Source organism: Aquarana catesbeiana, linkage group LG11 (assembly GCF_042186555.1).
Source record: "Aquarana catesbeiana isolate 2022-GZ linkage group LG11, ASM4218655v1, whole genome shotgun sequence".
Taxonomy (NCBI): Eukaryota; Metazoa; Chordata; class Amphibia; order Anura; family Ranidae; genus Aquarana; species Aquarana catesbeiana.
Window position 1 is genome coordinate 118958744 of NC_133334.1, and position 24615 is coordinate 118983358.

A 24615-nucleotide genomic window follows, 5' to 3' on the forward strand; every position below is an offset into this window, starting at 1 on the left:
ACATTTTAGCAAAGTGTCATTTCTTCAGTGTTGTCACATGAAAAGATAGAAGAAAAGATTTACAAAAATGTGAGGGGTGTACTCACTTTTGTGAGATACTGGAGGTTATTTACAAAAGGCAAATCCACTTTAGACTACAAGTGCACTTGGAAGTGCGGTCACTGTGGATCTGAGGGGTAGATCTGAATTGAGGGGAAGCTCTGCTGATTTTATCATCCAATCACGTGCAAGATAAAATGCTGTTTTTTATTTTCCTTGCATGTCCCCCTCGGATCTCCAGCGACTTCACCTGTGTATCATTTTGTCCGACTTTTTACCAAAAAGATTTGAGTATTTATAGTAAAACTGTTTTTTGTTTTTTTTTATCACTTGTCAAGCTGAAAAATCTATATACGTCTTGATTTGGTTGAGACAAAACTGTCACTGAATAGTTCTTTAGCTAATAAGTGGCCCATAAGGGGTTAAAGAGCTGCAAAAGCTGAGGGGGTTAATAATTACTCTTGTCTACATTCTGCTCTTTGGCATTTTCTGCAGCTCACAGCTCCAATTTAATGGGGTATTCGAAGAAATGTCACACGTTACATGTGTGGAGCGTGTCTACAGGCTAATCACACATCAGTCTTTAGAAAGTCATGTGATTGTTGTAGTATGGCAGACAAATGATCGGTGACAGTAATCTGGGTCGCCTAGAAATCATTTTGTGCTCTAAAAGCCCAGTGAAGGTCCATGCGGCAAGGAATGGGTTAAGTGGTGGGGGCGTGGTTTGCTCAGCAGACCTACCCATAAGCTTGTGACTCATCAGCAGTTCATCTCAGGCAGACATGGACCCCCTTCACTTCTTATTACAGCCGCCTGTCTTCTACCCGGTGTGTACTGGCAATTTAAAGGGAGGGAATGGGATGGTTGTTTCATACAGGCTAATACATAGTCATATAGGGCTGCAGTACAGTGACAAGTAGACACATGGCAGGGGGTGTATATGTGGGAAGGTTTATCTACTTTCTTTGCATACATTTTAGTGACCTGCTTCCAAAGGCTTCTATTCACAGCTAGGGATGACTTTACTAAAGGAATGAAAGTTCTTTTCTGTATGACTTAAAATGTCAACTTTAGAAACTAAACTGTTGGAGCTTTTCAGGTTGATTGTGCATTTTCTGCAAGTTCTTCCCTTCTCTCCCCTTCCCCTTTTTTCTTTTCCCCTTTTTTTTTTTTTTTTTTTTTTTTTTTTTTTATCAACCACTGTATAGTTTGTAACAATATTTAAAGAGACCCTAAACAATATCCTTTTTCTCCAAAAATAATCCATATGCATCCACTACTTTAATATCCCTGTAATCTATTTTTTTGGTGAATTGGTTCTTGCTGTTTTCCTGCCTTCTTTTACCATCATTTTGTGATCTCCTGAACCTCTCCTTTTCCCCTTCCTTCTTGATTTGCCTGGAATGAGCCGTGCACATTTGTTGTGGTTGTGTACACTGCTCTCACACACTACAAATCCCAGAGTCTCCGGTAATGCTGCCTTCCACACACAGGCAGTTTTGGTTATGTGTTGTGTTTTTTGTGTGGGGTGTGTGGGGTTTTTTTTTTTTTTTGTTCAGCCCGCCAGGTTGGGGGGGGGGGGGATTATGAGGAGCTTGCTGTACTAACTATGCCACTTTAGTACAGCGATCTCCCCGCTGAGCTATTGTATTTTGACAGGGGGACTGCCCCCACCAGATCACACCATTGGCTGCCAGCGCTGATCAGATACCGAGCCGCTGCTAGTTTTCCAGCATCCTTATTCGACGGAAGGTAGTCGTGAAATCGGCTTTCTATCAGACAAGGACCTGTACACAGGGGCTGAATGTCGGCTGCTTTCTACTGTACCGGCTGCTATTTGCCCCATGTGTACAGGGTTTAGCCACTCTTAATATTGGGCACTTTCACCCTCTTCCTGCCCAGGCCAATTTTCAGCTTTCATCGCTGTCGCACTTTGACAGTTGCGTGGTAATTCAACGCTGTACCCATATGACATTGTTATCTTTTATTTTTTTTTGAGACGATAGAGATGTCTGACGGTAGTATTTAATCACCACTGGGTTAAAAAAAAAAAAAAAAAATTTTGCAAATAATTTTTTTTTTTTTTTTCTTCACCGATGAGGCAGCACTCATAATCGGGACACTGATTATCAGTGTAAACAATGTGCTATCATGTTGTGAAGCGCTGCGCAAGCTGTTGGCGCTATATAAATCCTGTGTATTAATAATAATAATAATAATACAGCCTTGCCGGTTATCGGTTCTCTTTTCCTCGCACAGAGTGCATGAGGAAAGGACTACTGATAACCAGCAGGTCTGTCTACATGTGATCAGCTGTCCAAAGGACACAGCAGTCACAGAGCGCACCTGGGAGCGCGCAGCGGGCTGGGGATGGTCTTGGATGACGGTGCTGTAGCTGTCTTTCATATATAGTGCAGCAGTGAACTGGTTAAGAGAGGGTGACTATATTCCTATATACAATGGGACCATGGAGAACAAACCTAGCCATCCTCTAAAGAGAAGTCTAAATTTGGAGGAGGCTGAGAGTAATAGAACGTACTTTTTTGAGTAAAGAATACATACACTTTTTTTATTTATTTTTTTTTAAACCTGAGTTTGATGTCGGTTATTAAACCCAAAACCAAAAATGTAATTTTTGCATCTTAGTAATCATTAGATGTGGTGGCTGCGTTAGTTCTCTTTTTTTTTTTTTTTTTTTTCCCCCTCTGTTTTCACCTGATGATCGGGTCAGTAAAACACCCCCTGTATTAAAGTGCCCCTGTTCCGTCGAAGTGCCCCCCACTGAATTATGCCCGGGCTGTACAGTGCATGCGCTGTACGAAACAGCACAACAGCTGATTTACCAATCAGCTGGGCTGACATAACCAGGGCGCATGCGCACATCGTAGGAGGAGATACCATTTCACAGGCACAATTTAAACCTATACAAACAGCAGGGGAGACCGTAGTTCTCAGATTGTGCATCGCTGCTGCTGTAGGGCAGCTTGTGGGTGTGTTGAACAGCTGGTTTTGTCTGTGTTGCAACCCAACCTTTCACACAGGCAAAACCTGATGTTCAACACAGCAAACCCTCCGTGCAACACAGACAAAACTGGACCATCATGACACTGTAAAGCTGTCCCCCAACAGCGAGGCACAATGTGAGAACTATGGTCTCCCCTGCTGTTTGTATAGGTTTCAATTGTGGCCGTGAAATGGTATCTCCCATCGAGATATGCCTCCTACGATGTGCGCTTGCGCCCTGGTCACGTCACTCCAGCTGATCGGCAAATCAGAAGTGCGGCTCCGTCCTGCGCATGCGCGGGCACTATTCGATGGGGGGCACATCTTGACAGCAGCATTGTCAGTCTGGGGGGAGGGGAGTGTTAGATGGAGTAGCAGATTTAGATACACTAAGAAATTGAAGCTGCTCCAGCTAATAATTTATAATCGGTTACAGCAAACAGTTTTTTCCTTTTGGGATAAAGGTTTTGCATAAAAGCTGATCATTGTTAAGCACCCCTGTCAGTGGTAAATGGTTTGTTTCAACCCCCTAACTACGACATCTGCAAAACAGCTTGTTCTTTCAAAAAACAGACTTGGGCTGCTTTCACACTGAGGCGCTTTACAGGCGATATAGCGCTAAAAATAGCGCCTGTAAAGAGCCTCTCCTGTCTCTCCAGTGTGAAAGCCTGAGTGCTATCACACTGGAGCGATGCGCTGGCAGGACGGTAAAAAAAGTCCTGCAAGCCGCATCTTTGCAGCGCTGTATACACTGCTCCTAAAGCGCCCCTTCCCATTGAAATCAAATGGCAAAGCGCTGTGGCTTTATCCCTTTTTTCGGCCGCTAGCAGGGGTTAAAAGTGCCCCGCCAGTGGCCGAATAGCGCCACTAAAATGACGGTAAAGCGCTGCTAAAAATAGCGGTGCTTTACTGCCAACGCCCCAGTGTGAAAGCAGCTTTAAGAGCCCATTCACACAGGGACGACTTGTCAGGCGACCTAGTCGCCTGACAAGTCGCCTCCCGTTCTGTGCTATGGAACCATTCTAAGGGGAGCGACGCAAGTCGCTCCGACTTAGAAAAAGGTTCCTGTACGACTTTGGGGGCGACTTGGGGCGACTTGCATAGACTTCTATACAGAAGTCATTTTGCAAGTCGCCCGGGCAGTTGTTTGCAGGTCGCCTCGCTGAGGCGACCTGCAAGTTGTGTTGCCCCTGTGTGAATGGGGTCTTAGGGTTGGATTGCCAGGTGAAAATCAAGGAAAGAAAGCTAATACAGCCATCTCATCTGTGAAAAGGTAAACTCCAATATGATAAAAGTATGCTTTTGATTTTAATACCACTGTAAGCTATGTGCATTTCCTCAGTGGTAGGTCACCATTAAAGTGGAGTTCCAAATAAAAAAAAAAATAAAAAAACAATGCATTGTCATTGTGGGCGCCCGGCTGTGGCTTTACAGCCGGGCATGCACAAGCCACGCTGTGACTGGCCGGGCAATCATCTGGGACCTGTGACGTGTCCCAGATGATTGCCAAGAGGGAGGGGTGAACTTGCTTCCGATGCCCTGGGAGGAAGTGGGAGCTGGAACCCTCTAAAAAGAGGGTTTCTGCACCCCCCTCAAAAAAATTACATGCCAAATGTGGCATGTCAGGGGGTCACCTTCCCTTAAAGCGGAAGTTCCATTTTTGGGTGGAACTCCGCTTTAACCATTTTTTAGCGATGACTCTGCAATGGCAGACTTGACTGTCAAACCAAATCCTCCAGCACTGCAGCTGGTCCCGGGTGCTTCTATCTTTGCTTAGACTTCCTTCTGGGGTCGCTCTGTTTGGCCGCTTTAATGGCTCGACCACGATTACGTCATTCCCATTCCTTCGCACGGGAGTCACATCTTAATCGTAAATGTACTCTGAGCTGTGCATGCGTGGCTCAGAGCACATTACCACTAACCGGCCGTAAGTAGCACTTAAGACCGTAGAGCCCACTAGGGTCCCTTCTGTTATACAAACCCTGCCTGTCAATGGTTTTTCAAAATTGTGAGTTTAGTTCTGTTTAACCAGTTCCTCTAAAGCAATTTTTTTAATTTTTCGCACATTTGTTAAAATCTGCATTTTTGGATTAAAACAAAACTACTTTATTACCCGCTTCTACTTCTGCTCACCTAGGCAAGCAGAGCAGAAGTTCATGCCTCAACCTCCTGGGACACATCACTTCTTCCAGGAGACTGTGGGACCATTCAGAAAGCTCAGTGCATCTCGCATATGTGCGAAAAAAGTCAGCAGCTACAGTATTTATAGCTGGAGCTTCTCTTTAAAACTACATGTACCCAAAAAATGGAGAAAAATGATGGTTTCAGAAATGATCTATATACAACGCTTTAAATACCTTTTTACAGCTCCTCAGTATAGAGTATATAAAAAATGATGGCCCTGAAATTATTGCTGTCACTTCAACATTCACAGGAATATAAAGCGTGTGGTGCAGTTGTGGTTTACATACACGTGCGCACCCTGTGAGAATTTTTTTTTTTTTTTTTTTTTTTCTCTTTGTCTTTTCAGTTAAAGTTATTTATCACAAGTGGGCTTACTAGCCTCCTATCAGGGCCATCTTAACAGCATCATGGGCCCCTGGGCAAAGTAATGCCCTGGGGCCCCTACAAGCCTGTCCCAATTTTCACACCTACTCAAGAATTAAAGTAATTCCCCACTGTGCCCAACATTGCAGCCCCACTGTGGAAGAGGAGAGCCGGAGATCAGAGCGAATAGCACGCTGTTACAGCGCACATGAACTTGCCTCCGCTCGCCGTCACACACAGTTCCGCCTCCTCCTAACCCCGCGCTTGTGATAGACGGAACACATCCCAGCATTGAACCCACATTCTGTGTGTGAAAGCGAGCAGAGGCAATTCCAAAAGCTTCGCTCTAGATCCGACCAGCCCGGATGGGGCCCCTGTGCCCAGGTGTGCCCACTCAGAAAGACGGCCCTGCCTCCTATGTTGGTTGAACTGGATGGACTTGTGTCTTTTTTTTTTTTTTTTTTTTTTTTCCAACTAGATTAACTATGTGATGGCATTAGGCAGTCCTCAGGTACTCTATGTGGAGACATGGCATTCCCCTGCCCTAGAGATGTAAAATTTACGGAAATTTTGAAGCTTGGAAAAAGCCTTTTTTTTTTTTTTTTTTTTTTTTTGGAGGGGGGGGGGGGACAACAGAAATTTTTGGAAAAATTGAAAAAAATGCTACATTAGCACTTTTTTGTCTTTTTAAGATTGAAAGTCATTCTGTTACGAGAACGTTGAGAAAAACTCTGTGCATTGTCATCATTATTGTCCCCTTCGCTTCGATCCATGAAGGATTTTTTTAATATCTACAAGACACTTGTTACATACATGGGTGTGTTTTGTCATCCTGGTAGCATTTGGAAATGCATATTTCATCTGACAATCTTTGCAAATCACATTTTGCTTTTCAGAAGAACTTGTAATGTGAAAATGCCTCCATATGCTAGATGTTGGTCTCACCATTTTTCTGAGGGGAGTAGGAAATAAAAACAAGAAAAAATGACTACTTTGCAAGAAGACGCTAATCTATGGTTGCGTGTGGGGGGGGAGAACCAGTTTACTGGTAATTAAATTATTTACACAAGTTTATAAAGATAAACTAATGTAGCTAAATGATTCAGTTTTCTGGATTCAGAATCGGATAAATGTAAAATCTTACCTTTTTTAATTAAGTATATACTTTCAGGTCCTTTTTGTTGCTCTGTATTTTCTTCCAATGCTTTTGAGGCCTAGTGAAGAGGACAGAACAAACCAAACACACCCACTAACATGCAAAAGAAAAACTGAAACCTTTTTCTTGTTACAATAGCAGCACGGCACCTCCTACAGGAAGAAATGCATACTGTTCTTGCATTGGAGGGTTTAGTTTGTTACCTAGGACTTGCTTGTCCTTAGTGCACAGAAATTAGAATAATCTGATATCATTCATTATTTTTAGAAATGATTTGGAAAATATTTGAACACCCTGTCTTAAAATATTTTATTCATCATGTTAAAATAATATATTCCACAATATTTATTTATTTTTTTCCGGGCCTTCACATCTCTACCCTGCCCTCCACTTCAGCTAATCAAGCACAGATTGTGCTTGATTAGCTGATTCTCTGGCTGTAGCTGCAGAGGGACACAGCTCGCACTATACAACCGCCCAGATCAGTTTTACATGATGGCTGGGAGCTGGCTGAACAGAACAAGGCAAACACAAGCTCATGGCTGTATATTAAGAGTTGAAGTAGTTACATTTTTGTATAAAGCCAAAACAAAGTATTGCTGTGCTTGTCCTCCACAAGGGAGATTTGCCTTCTCTTAGTTTTTGTCACCATTTTCTCTGACACAGGAAAGCGAAATCCAAACTTAAATTGTTACTAAACCCACAGCAGTAAATTATGCTGGTTATACTCACTGTGGAGCCTTAATGGGGTTAATCCTGCGCATTTAAAAAAAAAAAAAAAAAAAAAAAACTGTTTTGATCCTGTCTTCTCAGATCTTCCCCTTCCTCCAGTCTTCAATCCACCACCTGATAGTACAGAGCCTGGGGCGCTCTGCAAATGCTCAGTTAGATGTGTATAGCTAGAGAGGTGTGTGGGTTTTTTTTTTTGGGGGGGGGGGGGCATGTGATCAGCACAGGGCCAATTAGCACTGTCCAGACAGAGTCAGAGGTCATGCAGTCTCATAGGACAGTCAGAGGGGAATAAAAAGTCCTCCTACAAGCTGTAGCCAGTGCTCGGCTGGACACTGATAGAAGTCACAAGACTGCTGTATACTGCTGATGAGAGAGGGTATTTGGCAGCTTATAATTACTAAAAGAATGGAAAATTCCCTATCAAATACTTTAATTTTTCTTTCCTGATGGACTCCATGGCAACATATGTGCGTGGGTTTAGCCCCGCCTCCACTTCTACCCTACTCCCATAAATCTTTGCTCCGAGCCAGCAGCTGTGTTCAGTTTCCAGATACTGGGAGGGAACTCCTGCTTCCATGGAGTCCATCAGGAAAGGAAAACTACAGTGAGTATTTGATAGGGAATTTTCTATTTTCCTGACGGGCTCCATGGCAGCATACATGTGGGAAATAACACGCCGTATACACCTGGGTGGGCAAATTGCTGAACAAATAGATTTAATTAACACCGCCAACCGACAGTACTTGTAAGCCAAAATTAACAAAAGATATTGCAGCTGGTTCAACACAGTAATTGGACATAAATGCTGTGATCGAAGACATAGAGGCTGCTCTGCGGATTTCTTCGGAGGCAATGTGACGTGAGGTCGCCCGTGATGTTGAGATACTTCTGGTTGAATGTGCTGTGACTGCCTCCGGATGCGCCAAGCCCTTCGCTTTATAGGCCCATTGGGTAGACTGGACAGTTGGTGCTTCTTCTCGCACTCAGGAGCATAGGAATGACTTCTTCCAGACAACCTAACGCCTCCAGCCTTCACCTCTCGAACAAGGCCTTCAGGTGCAGGTGAGCCAGGCAGGGGTGTAGAGCTGTGCCCTGAGACAATAGGTCTGGCCAGAAAGGGCAGGGAAACTGGATCCTGATAGCTGAGAAGTGTCAGGAGGGGATACCATGGCCAGTAAGGGATTATTGTGAGCACTTCCACTCCCTCTGTCCTGAGTCTTTGTAGTAACTGGAGGCCCTGTGGAATCTCCGTTGATCTGGGAGGGCATCCATCCCGTAGGCCTGAGGGTCATGGAACCTTGAATAATATTTTGTCAATTTGTTGTTGCATGGGGACACAAAGAGGTTGACTTCTGGAGAGATCCCCAGGGTTAAGACCCACTAAAATACTTCCTTTTGGAGAGCCCACTCGTCCAGCCTGACCCGTGAGAGAAAATCAGCCTGAGCATTCTGGACCCCAGGTACATATGCTGCCGATATGTTGACCAAGTTCTGCGCCCAGGTCATAATCGGTTCTACCTCCTGCAGCAGGGACAGGCTGCGAGTCCCCCCCCCCCCCCCCCCCCGGTCTCCCGTCTCCATATGTAGGCTGTCCGTATGTGTTGTCCAATATGAGCAGAGCATCACAGGAACCTGCTGGTAAATGGCAAAACGCCTGAAGCGCTGGCCAGAGCTCTAGAATGTTTGACACTATCCCTTGAGAGGGGTTAATCCCAGGAGCCCTGCACCACCTCCATTAGACAATGAGCACCCCAGCCCTTGTTGCTGGGGTCCGTTGTTATTGTGACCCACGTAATGGGGACAGTGGATTGACAGTTGCATAGATTCTTCCGCTTGAGCCACCAGAGTAGGGAAGTCCTCATGGCCGGTGTCAGGTAGATGAGCTGGACTTTGCTGTCCGACCACCCTTGTTGGGGGAATCCTTTCTGGAGGGGTTGCATCCTGCACTCTGCCCACTTCACCATGGGTATCGTGGCCACCATGGTGCCGATAACTTTCAGATGCTGGAGGGCATGAAGATAGGATGATGAAAGTGCCAGAAGAATCCGGTCTTTGACCACTGAGACCTTCTTCTCCTTTGGTAGGGAGAGGGTGCCCTTCACCATGTCAAAATGATCTCCGAGGGACTGTGACGGTTCTAGGGGACTTTTCTCTATTCAGGAACCACCCGAAATCCTGGAAAGTGGAGATGACCTGACCTCCCCACCCCCCCACCCCTCTTCTTTTTTTCTTTTTCCCTCGTTCGTTGCCTGGAACGGGAATAGCAGCCCCGTGTTCTATCATGGAGTTTACGTAGGCCAACAGGATCTGCGCCTAATACATGGTAAAGGGGCGGGTGCGATCCACGCCTCGATGTGGCTATTGCTATTTCCAAAAACAGATCACGGAAGGCACGTATGACCAAGCCTCGCTCTGAAGTAGGACCGTGCATCGTCCCTTCCGGTCAGTACCCAGAAGTGAACGCGTGTCAAACCTTGCTATGAATAGCGGGGAAAACCAACACGTGGGCGGAAATCACGCGGTAAGCGCAATGACGTCTTGCGCATCAAATGTGAATGACGGCATAAGGGTGACACTTTAATAGAAAATACTCCCTGGAAGTTCGCTATAAATGATCGGTATGGATCAACAAATTATAAATGATCGGATCAGGTTGGAGCCACATGAAAATTATGTAAACAACATTATAATTACTTGACCAATTACAATGACATACAAAAATATAAAATGTTCACATCTGAATAAAAATTAAGCTATTAGATATTCATAACAAATCTCAAAAGAGATTGTGGGTGTCGCTAACCTATACTCATGTTATCAAAATATTTAAGAACAACACGATATCAAATATCATGCTCTATTAATAAAAGCATTTATGTCCCACTCCACATTCCTACCTACTCATAAATCCAAAACGTTTCAAGTCTAGATACACCCCTAATGGTAGCGCCTCCCTCCTCCACGGGGGAATGAATCTATCAATCAGAAATTCAGTACCCCTAGGATCACGATAATGAAATTGGCAATAATGTCGAGGGACGGTGCGTTTTAATACTACCCTTCTTTATCTTGGCAATGTGCTCAGCAACCCTGATGGCAAACAAACGTATGGTATGACCAATGTACTGTTTGCCACAAGGGCAGGTCATCAGATACACGACATTAATGGTAGCACATGTACAGAATTGCTTTATAGGATATGTGCGTTTGACAATGGAAGAAAACTGTTCCATCACGCGTCTTCCGCAGATGTTATACTGACATACTGTACATTTCTTACATGGATAGTAACCAGTTAGGTTGTGGAAGAAAGATGTACGTATAGGTAGGTTAATGACATTGGGGGCAGTCCTACTCCTCCAGAGAAGGATTTCCTCTGTAGACAACTTTTTGCTCTTTCTGGAAGAAATGTACCCAGAATGTGATCGTTTCTTAACACACTCCCATGACGTTCAACAATGGATTTATTCTGTTTGTGTTGTACCGAAAAAGATGTCAACAAAGACCATTTGAAGGATTTGTCGGGATCTTGCCGGGGCTTATCAGCAAGCAAATAACCACGTTCAATTTGTGAGACACAGTAAAGGTCTGAATCTACTTCTCCCTGATTATAGCCCTTAACAAGAAACCTCTGTCTCAAAACATTAGCTTGGTTTTTAACCGTATCTATATTAGAACCGTTACTGCGTAAACTTAGCAGCTTAAAGAACTTCCTCTGTTTAGGAGCGGAGACCACTGGTTCTTCCAAATGTAAGGCTTCTCTTACTGCCTTCACCAGAAGAGAAAGCAGGGCAAAGTTGAAACCCATACAAGGATCTTCCACCTCACCCAGATGGGTGACTTGTCTGAGAGTACTGCCATGTTTCCTGGGCTTGTGTCTCCCTTGCTAGTGAACGTAGAAGCTCTGCAGGAGATTTGCAAGCCTGGCAGGACCCCATCTCTTTCAGGCAATCCTTAACCTGCTTGACAAGGGACTCCCAATGGTTTGTCTGTACCTCCTCTCTTGCCTGCCGCCCTGGTGTAGCAGGAGGTCACAGAGGTATCTGCCCACCTGTACTTGGGACCTACACCCCAGCAAGCATTTTCAGCTGAACGGCTGGAGAGAGCTGGGTCTGGAAGAGGAGTGCCGGCGATGAGAGACCACTGACCCCCCCCCCCCCCCCTGCTTGAGGACTCCATCAGGGGCTGAAAAGACTACACCAGGTCAGCACCACACACAGACTGCGTGCAGGGGTGAGGAGACATCACCCTACTCTAAACTGGTGGGGTCACCTGCTAGTAGCTAGGCTATCTGGCCAATGCGCCGCTTGCCTGCCAATGGCCCGGCTTCAGCTCTTCCAGCGCCTCTTCCACTTGCCAACTTCATACCCCGCTAGTAGCTAGGGCTTATCTGAGTATTTTGCGACTCTCCTCCCTAGGGTCGCAACTTGGCCTGTCTCTGTAGAAGGAGAAAAACTTCAGGTAGGAGTACAACCATCTCGGCTCTTCGGAGGAGGACGAAAAAGTGACTGCAGGGTCCTGGGTTTAGTAGCACTTTGAGCTGCTTCTAAATGCAGGAGAAAAAAAGCACAACTCCTGCAGAAGCATCCATATACTTTTTTTTTTTTTTTTTTTTTTTTTTATTTAAGCCCCGTGTGCATTGAGACTGTTTATAGTTGTTACCAGAAAAGCAAGTGAATGAAAATCTTTCAATGGGGACATCTGGTCCAGTGAGCACTGTCTAAGACTAGGTTTACATTTTGTGCATTACAGGAATGTGGAAAAAAAGTGCATCCCTATTGCAGGTGCACAGCAGTGCCATTAAATGTGAATGACTCCTCAGTGCACTTTGCTAATATACCATGCATTTTGTTGCACAAGAAAATGCATAACAAAAAGCATGGATAACAAAGTGTCATGTGTTTTTGGTGTGATGCAATCTTATTTATTTTATTATAAAAAGGGTAAAGCGTTTCTTTTGTGCAATTTTTCAGTGGGCTGCCCCAAAAGTATTTAAATTCTTTCTGACCAGCCGCCACAGTTGTACTGCGGCAACATGGCTTGGTTGCGCGAATCGCTGTCAAATTACGACGGTAACATATTCGCCCACTATGGGGCGCGTGCATGCCCCCTGCTCGCCCACAGAGTCTATGCAAGTGCCCGGCAGTCGCGATCACTGCCAGGCTCCCGTGATCGCTCGGGGCACACCAAGAACCAGGATCTGTGTGTGTAAACATTTTCTGGTTCTTTGAGGGGAGAAAAGACAGATTGTCTGCCCATACAGAGTATGAACGGCGATCTGTCATCTCCCCTGCACAGTCCCCTTCCCCTCCCCCCTTTAGTTAGAATACACAATAGGGAATACATTAACCCCTAGTGTTAACCCCTTCACTGCCAGTGACATTTTTACAGTAATCAATGCCTTTTCATAGCACTGATCGCTGTATTAATGCCAGTGGTCCCAAAAATGTGTCAAAATTGTCCGTGTCCACCATAATGTTGCAGTCCCGATTAAAAATCGCAGATCGTTGCCATTACTAGCAAAAAAAAATAATAAATGGCATAAAACTATCCCCCTATTTTGTAGATGCTATAACTTTTGCGCAAACTAATCAATATACGTTTATTGCGATATGTATTCTACATATTTTTGGAAAAATAAAATAGCCTAAACTGGGGAAAAAATAGTTTGTCATATATTTTTGGGGGATATTTATTATAGTAACAAAAAATAAAGCTCTATTTGAGGGGGGGGGGGACGTCAATTTTGTTTGGGTGCAACGTCGCACGACCGCGCAATTGTCCGTTAAAGCGACGCAGTGCCGAATTGAAAAAGTGCTCTGGTCAGGAAGGGGGTAAAATCTTCCGGGGCTGAAGCGGTTAATCTATCTAGTAAGTTTTCTGGAGTTGGGCAAACATGTTGCTTTTAAAGAGGTCCTGTTACAAAACAAGCATGCAGGTCTTGACTATTGGATAACAGATGTCTATTACCAAACTTAAAACCCTTATACCTCTACTCCAAATAAATAAGACCACGCCAGCTTTCTTGGAGTAATAAAAAAGGCCGTAGCAGCCTACTTTATTTTAAACATATCTATTTTACTATAAAATTCTGTCATCAGGAAAAACAATAACCAAAGAAAACATCTGTTATACAACCTGTTAATTCAAAAGAGCGTTGGTCTGAGCAATCGCTTAGCAAAAACAATTTTATGGCCATAACAAATATATAGCACTGCAGCCCAAATCCAAAAAATCTCCCATAGGCCTCAAGCCGACAAGCTGGCTCAGAGACTGCCGGCCGCAGTGCCCCATTATCACTTCCCGGCTAACCGTTAACCGGGAACCAAAAAACCTCCGGACCCAAATCAACGTTGGATCCCCACTATTACTTTTTTAGCCATCTTTCTTCCCTTGCCCAGACCAACGCCCGCCACAGCATCCCAACAGTAACTCTTGGGTGCCCCTCCACACCCGAATAGCTCGCTGTATGCCATCTTGCAAGCCTAACGCCCACAAATCTGTACCCACCTCATTGAGATGTACCCCATCCCGTCTTAAATACCTCCATGTCTCAAATTCCAATTCACTATGTCGAATTGCCAACCCCCCATTATTTACCATAAATTTACTAATTTCCCTGTTGATCTTCCTCCTCGCCCTATTCACACCCTCCACTAACCTAGCCATTCTCCAAGACATCCTGGCAACCATGTCTGACCAGACGATGATCATCTGCGGAAATTCCTTCATTAATCTCCAAACGTCCACTTTTATGTCTCGCGTGATGTCTATCATCGAGCGAATGCCCAAGTCATTCCCGCCAACATGTATCACCAGGACGTCCGGAGGTCCCTCCCTGTTCGCATAACGCTGTACCTCCTGAACCAATCTACCCCACAACATCCCTGGTATACCCAAGCACTTGATATACACTTCCCGTCTATCAAAACTTAACTGCCTTCCCTCAGGCCGAGCATCTCCCCTCCGAGCCCCCCAACATACATAAGAATGGCCCATAATCCAGACCATTCTTGGCGCTGCACCTGAAATTAGAAGAAAACAAACACTATTCTCAACATTGACTATGCCAAACTATACTCCTGGCCATAACAGCTACCTCTAATACAACCCCATATCCACCAAAATAAACACCCTTGTAACATTTTTATTACCAGTTCCGGCCGTACATAAGATTGGAATCTGTTAGATTCCCACCGCCCAATCCTTTTTATTACCTCCACATCCATCCCCAATCTGGCCGCTTCTGTCGCTGCTCCTATCCTAAATGAGTGTGATGAAAAATCCTTCTCCTCCAGCCCCAAACCATGCAAACATTTTTTAAAAACAGCAACAAACTGAAAACGCGATAACATATTCCCATTTAGATGCACTAACAAAGGGCCCTGAAAATCTGGCCTAACCTTCAAGAATTCCCTGACTGCGCCCACCGGGCACTGTGGGGACCCATGAATAGGATAAACTCGCACCATCCTGCCCCTACCCCCTTGATCCGTCTTAGACTTCCTCAATAATATCGATACCCCCTTCTCTTCCAATTGTACTCCTGTAACCCAATACCCCCTTGCACTTTTTTGGAAGGACTAACCAGTTCCCCTATCCTGAATGCCCCGAAAAATGCTAACACAAAAGCTACCTTTAAACAAAGTAACTTCGTATGCAGAAGAACAAACCAACTCCAGTTGCTCAACAATACCCCTCAATATTTCAAGTTACCGGTCTCCTAGCATCACGCTTGACCACCGCCCTCCGATAACCCTTTAACGCTTGTCTCACCCAAAAATCCTTGGTAACATCGGGCTGCCCTTGTAACTTGAAGCGGAAAGCCAAACCTGCCAACTGTGTATTCATCCCTGACACTGAGACACCCTCGTCCAATTTCCGTGCCACATAGTACAGCAATAAAGAACGTACTCCTTGCCCAATAGGCTCCTCCCCCAAAACTTGTACAAACGACATCCACTCCTGCCATACCTTAGTGTATGCTGCCCAAGTATTCCCACTTACCGACCGCTTAATCCATCCCGCGACGACGTCAGTGCAATCTCCCACAGCCAGTCTGGACAAGGTACCCCCTGTTGCTCCGCTTCCGGCGCCAACTCTCGGAACCTGTCCCACTGGAAGCGAGACAGCGCATCAGCAATTACGTTTTCCACCCCCGGTAAGTGAACAGCATGAATGAAAACATTCAGTTGTAAACATCTTAACACTAAGTGTTGCAGCAGCCTAATCACCGGCGGAGATGACGCCGTGACCCTATTTATCACTTGCACCACCCCCAGATTGTCACCATGAAAGCGCACCTTCAGATCCCTGAACGATGCACCCCATAGTTCCACTGCCAGGACTACTGGAAACAGTTCCAGCAAAACCAAGTTCTTCGTGAAGCCCTCCTTTACCCAAGATTGTGGCCATGGACCCGCGCTCCATTGTCCTTGAAAAAAACGCCCCAAAACCGGTGGATCCTGCGGCATCGGTAAACAGTTCTAAGTCAAAATTGCTGACTGGTCCCAACATCCACATTGCCCTGCCGTTAAAGGATTCCAGAAAGGTATGCCATACCCTTAGGTCCTCCCTATGCGTCTTCAATAAACGCACGAAATGTTTTGGCGATTTTACCCCACTCGCGCTAGCCGCCAGCCGGCGACTAAACACTCTCCCCATCGGTAGAATGCGACAAGCAAAATTCAGCTTGCCCAACACCGATTGTAACTTCCGCAGCTGTACCTTTTTCATTCCTATCAAAAATGCTACTTCTGTTTTCAAATCCTCCAATTTTTCCGCAGGTAATCTACATTCCATCGCCTCAGAATCTAGCACAATGCCTAAAAACGTGATGACCGCGCAGGGTCCCTCCGTCTTTTCATCTGCCAATGGAATGCCAAATCTTCCTGCTATATGCTGCAATGAAGCCAGCAAAACCACGCAGACTCTAGAAGAGGCCGGGCCTATGCATAAGAAATCATCCAAGTAGTGAATTATCGAATTCACCCCGGATACATCCCTTACCACCCATTCCACGAAGGAGCTGAATTGTTCAAATAACGCGCACGATACTGAACAACCCATTGGTAAGCATTGATCAACATAAAATCCCCCATTCCACTGGCACCCGAGCAACCGGAAACTATCCGGGTGAACTGGCAGCAGTCGAAAAGCAGATTCCACGTCCGCCTTTGCCATCAAGGCCCCTTTTCCATAGTGTTGCACCCACCTCACCGCAGCATCAAATGACGTATAAGTCACTGAGCATGCTTCCTGATCTATGGCATCATTCACTGATCCCCCTTTCGGGAAGGATAAGTGGTGAATGAGCCTGAATTTGTTGGGCTCTTTTTTGGGCACAACGCCCAGCGGGGACACCACCAAATCGGCTATTGGTGCTACTGAAAAAGGGGCCGCTCATTCTACCCAATGCCACTTCCTTCTGTAGTTTCTCCGAAACCACTTCCGGATGCTGCAGGGCTGACTTTTTAAATTTTTGGGCACTGGGGGAGTCGCCGATAGAGTGCATGGAATCCGAAAACCCACCGTAAATCCCTCTTCTAAAAGCAATGCCGCTTTCCTGTCCGGGTACTTACCGAGAAACGGCCGCATCCTTTCCACTATCACCGGAGTCCTCCCTTTTATTCCCAACCTCAACATGTCGACCTTTTCCTTGCTTAAAACATCTGGAAGATGGATGCGTTCCCCCACAGCCCGAGCACTCGTGCTTATACTTACATGTTCCTCCGAACTTGCAGGACCCTGAGTTATACTGCCAACAAACCCCTTTTTTGTTTCGAGCCGAATGTCCCTGGGTCGATGGTCCACCGGCTCCCCCCTGAAAAAACTGGTTCGACGTCCTCGCTGTCGTCATCAAACGCATCCACAGGCTGATGTCTTTATGGTCCCAACGTAGCTCCGGGCGAATCGCTCTCCGCTGCCTAAACTGTTCGTCGTACCGCAACCATGCTGTGCCTCCATATACTCTATACGCTTCCCCTATCGCGTCCTGATAGCAGAAAAGCGCCGAACAGTGCTCCGGTTGCTTCTCCCCTATAACACTTGCCATAATTGCAAATGCTTGCAACCAATTTGTAAATGTCCTGGGTATCAGCCTATACCTCTGCTTCTCCTCATCTTCTTTTTTGGAATCGTCCGGCTTGACTCTATCAAGGTTGAACTTTTCCAAAGGCAGTAACGAAAATATTTCCACATACTCACCCTTCCATAATTTCTCCCGAACCTCTTGTTTTAGGTGAGCTCTTAACGGCCCCTCGTAACACACATACACTTCGCAGCGAGCTGAGTCCGCCAGCCTAATGATGTCCTTCCTCGCCGCCGCCTCCCCTAATGGCGCCGCCTTTTCCTTCCCCTGCGTAACTCCGCTCCCCGTGGCCCCTTGAGTCGCCAACGCAACCACAGCTGATACCTCTGGCGCCGTGGTCCCCCCTGTACTTTCCAGGCCTTTCCCTGTCTGCTGTACCCATGCGGCTCTTGGGCCCTCCACCGGCCTCTCTGCATCCTCCAACCTCTGCACCAGTTCCTTAATCCCTGTTAAGAACTCCAAGAAACCCGGAGCCCCCAGCCCTGTACCCATTCCTACCATGGTGTTTTCTGACCCCCCAGCCCTAATCCCTACACTCGCTGCATTATACAAGCTAGCATTATCAAGAACATGTGTTATCTCACCTGGCTGCATAGGTGTCGCCCCATCAGCCGACCGTCTTCTCTCTTCTGGCCCCATCCTCCCTGGCAGGGGGGCCGCATCCTCCTCCGATCCGGACTCCTCATCTCTCCCGCTCCGACCCGACTCCTCGCTTGCATCCGATGGAGGCCCGCCCGGGATGTGGACCGCGGCTGCCACATTGTTCGCCATCCTTCCTTTCCTCCGCGCAGCGAATCCTCCCGTGGACTTTCAGACAGCCTTTCCAGGACCGGTGTGGGCTACCGCAGTCCTGCCAGCCTCCGCTCTTGCATGTAGTCGGCCAGTCCCTCTGCGCTCATCATGTATTCTGTCCCCTGCCGAGGGACTAGCAGGCCCAGGGACCCTTCCAGGCGGTACTGTGGCAATGACGTCGTAGCTCCCCGCCGTCATCCTGGGGGCGGGGCTCGCACTCTCCGCATGTCTCCTGAGTGTAGGCCTCACTCTGGATGTTTCCCCAGACTGGCTCCTTTCTAGTCCCGCCGGGGCCGCACGCCCGCTGACCCGCTCGCCTCCTGCCGCTCGTTTGGCTGGTGGGCCCCCCGGGAGTCTCGCAGACAGACTACCCGAGTGCCGCTGTGACGTCACGCGGTCCGGGGAAAACTGCTCAGGCGGACGAGAGCTGCACGCTCTGGTACCGCTTCTCTCTCCCCCACTTGCCTGCATTGTTGAGCCCTGTAGAGCGGCTGCGATGGTCTCCTGCAGCCACTCCGCTCCCCGCACCGCCGCTTCATCCCGCAACTGTGCCATCAGAACTTCCAGCTCAGACATGATGCTTACAACTGAACTTTCCTAATCTTCTGTTGCCCCTCCCAGAGCGGGAACTTCTTTTAAATAGCCCCTCCCTTGATCCTCCCTCCCCCTCGGCTCCACACTAGCTCCTTTATCATTAACCCTTTCACTGCTACCACTGTCATGTGCGCCCTTTGCATACAACATTGCATGCTGTTGCTCCAGGCTTTTCTTTAAGCTGATTTCACTGGCTACGTGCTTATTGGTTGGTTTTTACCAAAAACTGGAGGTACTGGGGCATGTGCTCTGCCTCCCGTGGTTTGATTTTATGGTACATTACAGTTTACACCAACAAGATTCCAAAGAAAGAAGTTTGCAAATACAATTTATTAAAGGCTAACTCCAGCTTTAGCAACATGTTGCACTTGTATTTTAGGGTGTAATAAGCAACACCCTCACCTCCACAGCACCTACCTGTGACAGTGTGCAGGGGTTTTTCTCCACTGCAGCAGCTAACACTTTTGAAATTGGTGCAATTGTGCTCTACCTGCACAGCCACATCATCATTCATTCACAGAGATCTGAAATTACCTGAACTTCAGGCCCCCTTATGCCTCCGCACCAGACAGACTTCTAGTTCTCAGCAGAATACAAGTGTGGTAATCAATGTCCTCCTAATCCATTTATATTTCCTCCCAGCTCTGAAACTGAAAGCCTATATAGAAGTGTATGCTGAGAGCTAGAGGAAGAGTTTTCAAGAGCCTGACATTGCACCCACAATCCACTGATTTACAGGTATGATGCTTTGTGAAAAAAATAAGCATATATCTCCATTCCTCTTCTTCCCAACACCAGCCTCCCCTTCTGTGCCCTCTGGAACGCCCGCTCTGTCGTTGTTCATGACCTTTTTGTCACGAATTCCTTTAATCTACTTTCTGTCACCGAAACCCAGCTCCACGAATCTGACACCCCTTCTCCTGCTTACCTATCCCAAGGTGACCTTTACTGGACTTACTCCCCTAGGCCTAATGGACGTAAAGGAGGTGGAGTGGGATTCCTCCTATCCCCCCAGAGCACCTTCCAGGTTATGCGCTCTCCTCCCTCCTTTTGCCCACTGTATACGTCTATTTCCTCCAACTTCCCTAACAATTGCTGTGTTCTACCAGCCCCCCTGGACCATTATCGACTTTCCTTGATGAGTTTTCTGCCTGGATACCCTACTTTCTCTCTTTGGAAATTTCCACAATCCTTCTTGGTGATTTCAACATCCCTGCTAATACAAACACTCCTGCTGCTTTTAAACTTCTTAGTCTAACCCCTTTATTTGACCTGAAGCAATGGGTACAGGCTTCTAATCACTCTGATGGCAACTAGGTGTGCTGAAATTAATCGTTGCAGTGATGCATCGCGATTCGAGTGTCCCCGATGCGGCAACGATGCATAAGGACCGGAAAATCGATGTCCGGTGATGTCATTATTACTAGCCCCGCCCCTCCCGGGAAAGCGATCCGAGCGTATTTTTAAAATGACTTTATTTTAATTAATGTTGTATTACAATGGATGCTGTGCCCCCGCTGTATGTGCTTTTTAAAAAAACAACGTCACTTCATACCGAATTTCGCCGGTATATGATCATGTGACGCCCGTCCCGCCCCTCTCCCGTCTCCTGAGTCCTGACGTGAGCGGGGAATTCTCAGTCCCGCCTGCCTCTTTTCTGATACGATAACTATAGTCAGCGGGCGGGACTGAGAATTCCCCACTGAGGTCAGGACTCAGGAGACACATGAGAGGAGAGCGGAGAGGGGCGGCACGAGCCGGGAGTCACATGATCGTACTACGGCGAAATTTGGTATGAAGTGACATTGTTTTTTAAAAGCACATACAGCGGGGGCACAGCATCCATTGTAATACATTTATTAAAGAAAGTAATTGTGGGGGGTTAGTGATGGCTGCATTTGACGGGCACAGTGAGGCTGCATTTGACGGGCACAGTGAGGCTGCATTTGATGGGGAAGGTTCAGTATTTTTCATTTTGTTTGCGCCCCCCCCCAAAAAAATTTTGAGCACCAGCTGCCACTGGTCAGCACAGAGACAGTACAGGGAATATCCCTTCTGACCTCCAAGCGTGTGTGTGTGTGTGTGTGTGTGTGTGTGTGTGTGTGAATCTCTGTACCCTGTAGTGCACTTTTTAGGGAGTGAGGTTATTTTTAATTCAAAACGGAGTTCCAGTCAATTTTTTGTTTATTAGAAGTCAGCAGCTACAAAAGTGCATCTTCTGACTTTTAATAAATAGACACTCACCTGTCCCACAATCCAGCGAGGTGGCCACCCAAACCCTCCCTTCTCTCCCCCGCCTGTCCACAGCGCTGGCAATACTACTGTGGGCATCTGGCTATGACAGCTTGCAGCTTCACAGCCGGGTGCGCATATCTCACTGTGCTTTCCTGCATAGCTGGGCAATCTTTTGGGAACTGTGATGTGTCCCAGAAGATTGCAGGGTGGAAGGGCCACTTAGGCGGCCCAAGCGGAAGTGGGAGCTCGTCGGTAATCGTGATGCATCGCGGAATCGAATCGTTGACCAGATAATCGAATCGTGAGACCAGTGAAGATGCGCACCCCTAATGGCAACACTCTTGACCTTGTATTCTTCTACCTATGCACTCCATGCAACTTCTCAAACAATCCTTTCTTTCTCGTACATCACGGGACACAGAGCCTCAATAATTACTGATGGGTTATATAGGGTATCACTAGGTGATTGGACACTGGCACACCCTACACAGGAAGTTCAACCCCCTATATAATCCCTCCTCTTCCTGGGGATACCTCAGTTTTTTTCGCCAGTGTTTTAGGTGTTGGTCGCGAGTAAAGATGTGCTGTGCTGAGCTCCAAAGGAATATCCTATACTAGGGCAAGCCATGCAGCCGGATCCATTCAAAGTGTCTTTTCCAGGCCGACTTGGATGGTGAGAGAAAATTGGATGTAGGTGCGGCGCTGTTCTGATGACTAATTGGTGATGAACTAGCAGTGTGTTGTAGTGTCTGGGTGGTGTTACAACCTCTGGTAATTAAAAGGTAGTGACAATATATAGAGGGACTAATTTTTCAATGTGTGATTTGTCCCATGTAAATAGTAACTAAACATATGAATAATTCCTAATATTTGCAAAGATGTATAAAGTCATGAAAAATTTGTCCAATATATCATGCCATACATAATAATGTGCATAGACAAAAAAAGTGCTTGGTGAAAGATGAGGAGGGGGAAAGTTGCTATTTTACAAAGTAGTAAAGTGACTTGTGCTCAAAATATTGAACCAGTGCTTGCTGGAAAAACAATATTGCTTTAAAAAGTCTTATTGTATGCACAAATGGTTTTGTGCTTATAAAGAATTGTTCCTCTGGTAAAACAATATTGTTAAAGTGAATCTTCTTGTTCCAGTGCTGGCTTAGTGATAGTGCTGCTTATTCGTGCTCCTAATGTGCATACACTCACCAAGTAGCCTCACCCCTACAGGGGGTATTGCTACACAGTGGCAAATACTGTGATCACACAACTGCTGGCAGTTCTGGATCGTGCTGTTTCTACCTCTTCCAGCAGTGGAGGTCAGAGATCCCAAGGTCCTATATATTGTCACTACCTTTTAATTACCAGAGGTTGTAACACCACCCAGACACTACAACACACTGCTAGTTCATCACCAATTAGTCATCAGAACAGCGCCGCACCTACATCCAATTTTTCTCTCTATTCAAGCATTTTCCACTTTGGTGGAGATTGCAGCAGTTCTACATCACACCCGTACCTATTTTCATTGCGTGGATTCATTTTTCATTTCTTCGAATTGGATGGTACCCGGGCCTCGTGTCCGAAGAAAGGAGGTTTTACCTGCAACGCTTCTCTTTTTTTTAGAGAGCTGGACCCTGGGATCCAGTATTAGTTTTTTTCAGCCATATCCCTGGCAGGGTGCTTTACGGGGCCAGAACTGTGGATCTCCCCTATACATAAGGGGCCCCAGTCTCTGAAGGTTTTTCTCTAAACGGAGCCCACCGTGAGAGGTGAAGATTGGGTCTGTTGCAACAGAACCCTGCAGCTGGATAAGGTAAGGGAGACTCCTTAAAAACTTTTCCAGTTCTTATAAGGTTTCTCCTTTTAAGTAAATGTATGCTATGCCTGTAGTAGCCACTGGGGGCTGTCAAGAGCACATACCTTTTCATGCTTGATCTGTCTTGTCTCTGTGTCCACGCTGTACGCTCCTCCAAGCCATGCTCCAGGTAGGATGTGGGAAGGGGGGTTCTTTCCTACAGGGATTCTCCCCCCGTGACTTGGGTAAAGGCACAGGGAAGCGGTAGTATGCCGCGCCGCCGCCATTACAGCGGCTTCCCATCCACCAGCCCTCCTCTCTCCTCCGTCTCGGGCCCCCTCCATGCTAGTTGAGGATCAGAGCTTCGGCTTGCACAGGAAACAGTCTTTTTTTAAAATGATGGGGGGGGGAGAGGCGGCAAGGGGGGGGGCGGAGCGTTAACGCAACGTCGGCGTGGTAAGACGCTCACATTGCAGGCTGCACAAAGGCTATAAGGTGCACTCTTTTCAGATGCACACAGCCTATGGAGGGACACAGAGCAGACGGTGCATGTGAGGTGGGAGACACAGGCATTCCCAGGCAAACATTTACTTGAGCACCAGACTGAGACTTGGTAGCTGCGGCAGTTGCTAAACTACATTGCTCAGTAGTCAGTGCATTCTGGTAGTGCCTCTGCTTTTTGTGTTTTGCACTATGGGCAGTAGAGGTACGTATACCCTGAAAAATAGGGGATCTAAGGGACTTCCTCAGGTGCTGAGGACCCCCCCCCCCCCGAATGACCGGGGGTAGCTGGCCAGGGTGAGCTGTCGGGGTTAGGGGCTGCAGCTGCTTCTGGCACTTCAGCCCCCATATACATTACACAGGAGGTTTTTTTCCTCAACCATTAATGGATTAGAGGAAAGACTGGTGGCCTTAAGCGCATCTTCACTCTGTGGAAGAAAACGCACTAGGTCCCCCTCTGCCACCCAGGACCCTCAAACAGAGGAACTCTGGGGGGGGAAGAGTTCGGGATCAGACTGATGATTCCTCTTCTGAGGAATCAAGTGGAGAAGGGCCCTCTTCAGCTTCTCAGGATGAGAAGGTGTTCGTGCAAATTTTTGCTGGATTGGTCCGCTCCACATTCAAGTTACCCGTATCTGAGTCGGTTAAAGAACCCTCCTTTGGTTTGGGTTCACTGAAGCCTCCTCCAAACTACACATGGTTCTCCTGTTTATGGTTACTGGAAAAGCTTATTTATTCTGAGTGGGATCACCCAGATAAACATTTTTTTTCCACCTAAAAAGTTTGAAACACTTTATCCTATGGAGGAAAAATTTACTAAGATGTGGGGTATACCAGCAGTTGACGCCGCTATTCCTCCGTAAATAAGTCTGACTTGTCTTGTCGACAACGCTCAGATACTTAGGGATCCAACTGATAAGAAATTGGAATTCCTGTTAAATGTTTTCTCCATGGCAGGTTCAGTGGCAGAAGGTCCTAATAGCTCAACCTACAGTGGCAGCAATTGGAGTCTGTCAATTCTTGGGAGACCATGTTAAACAGGTCCTCAAAGTTTAACCTACCAGCGGCTTTGTTTGCTGTTGACGCAATCAGAGATTCTATCATCTAAACCTTTCGCCTTGCGCTTGGGTTGGT

The 24615-nt window shown here is 46.6% G+C and overlaps 1 protein-coding gene across 2 annotated transcripts in view; it reads left to right on the plus strand.

The window, feature by feature from the left end:
* The first annotated feature begins 769 nt into the window (after positions 1 to 769).
* Positions 770 to 24615, plus strand: part of LOC141112294 (galectin-12-like) — a 97459-nt gene continuing 73613 nt past the window's right edge. For both annotated transcript variants that reach the window (XM_073604950.1, XM_073604951.1), the window contains exon 1: positions 770 to 866. In XM_073604950.1, coding sequence (XP_073461051.1) covers positions 822 to 866 — 45 coding nt within the window. In that variant the 5' untranslated portion in view covers positions 770 to 821. The remainder of the gene's footprint in view (positions 867 to 24615) is intronic.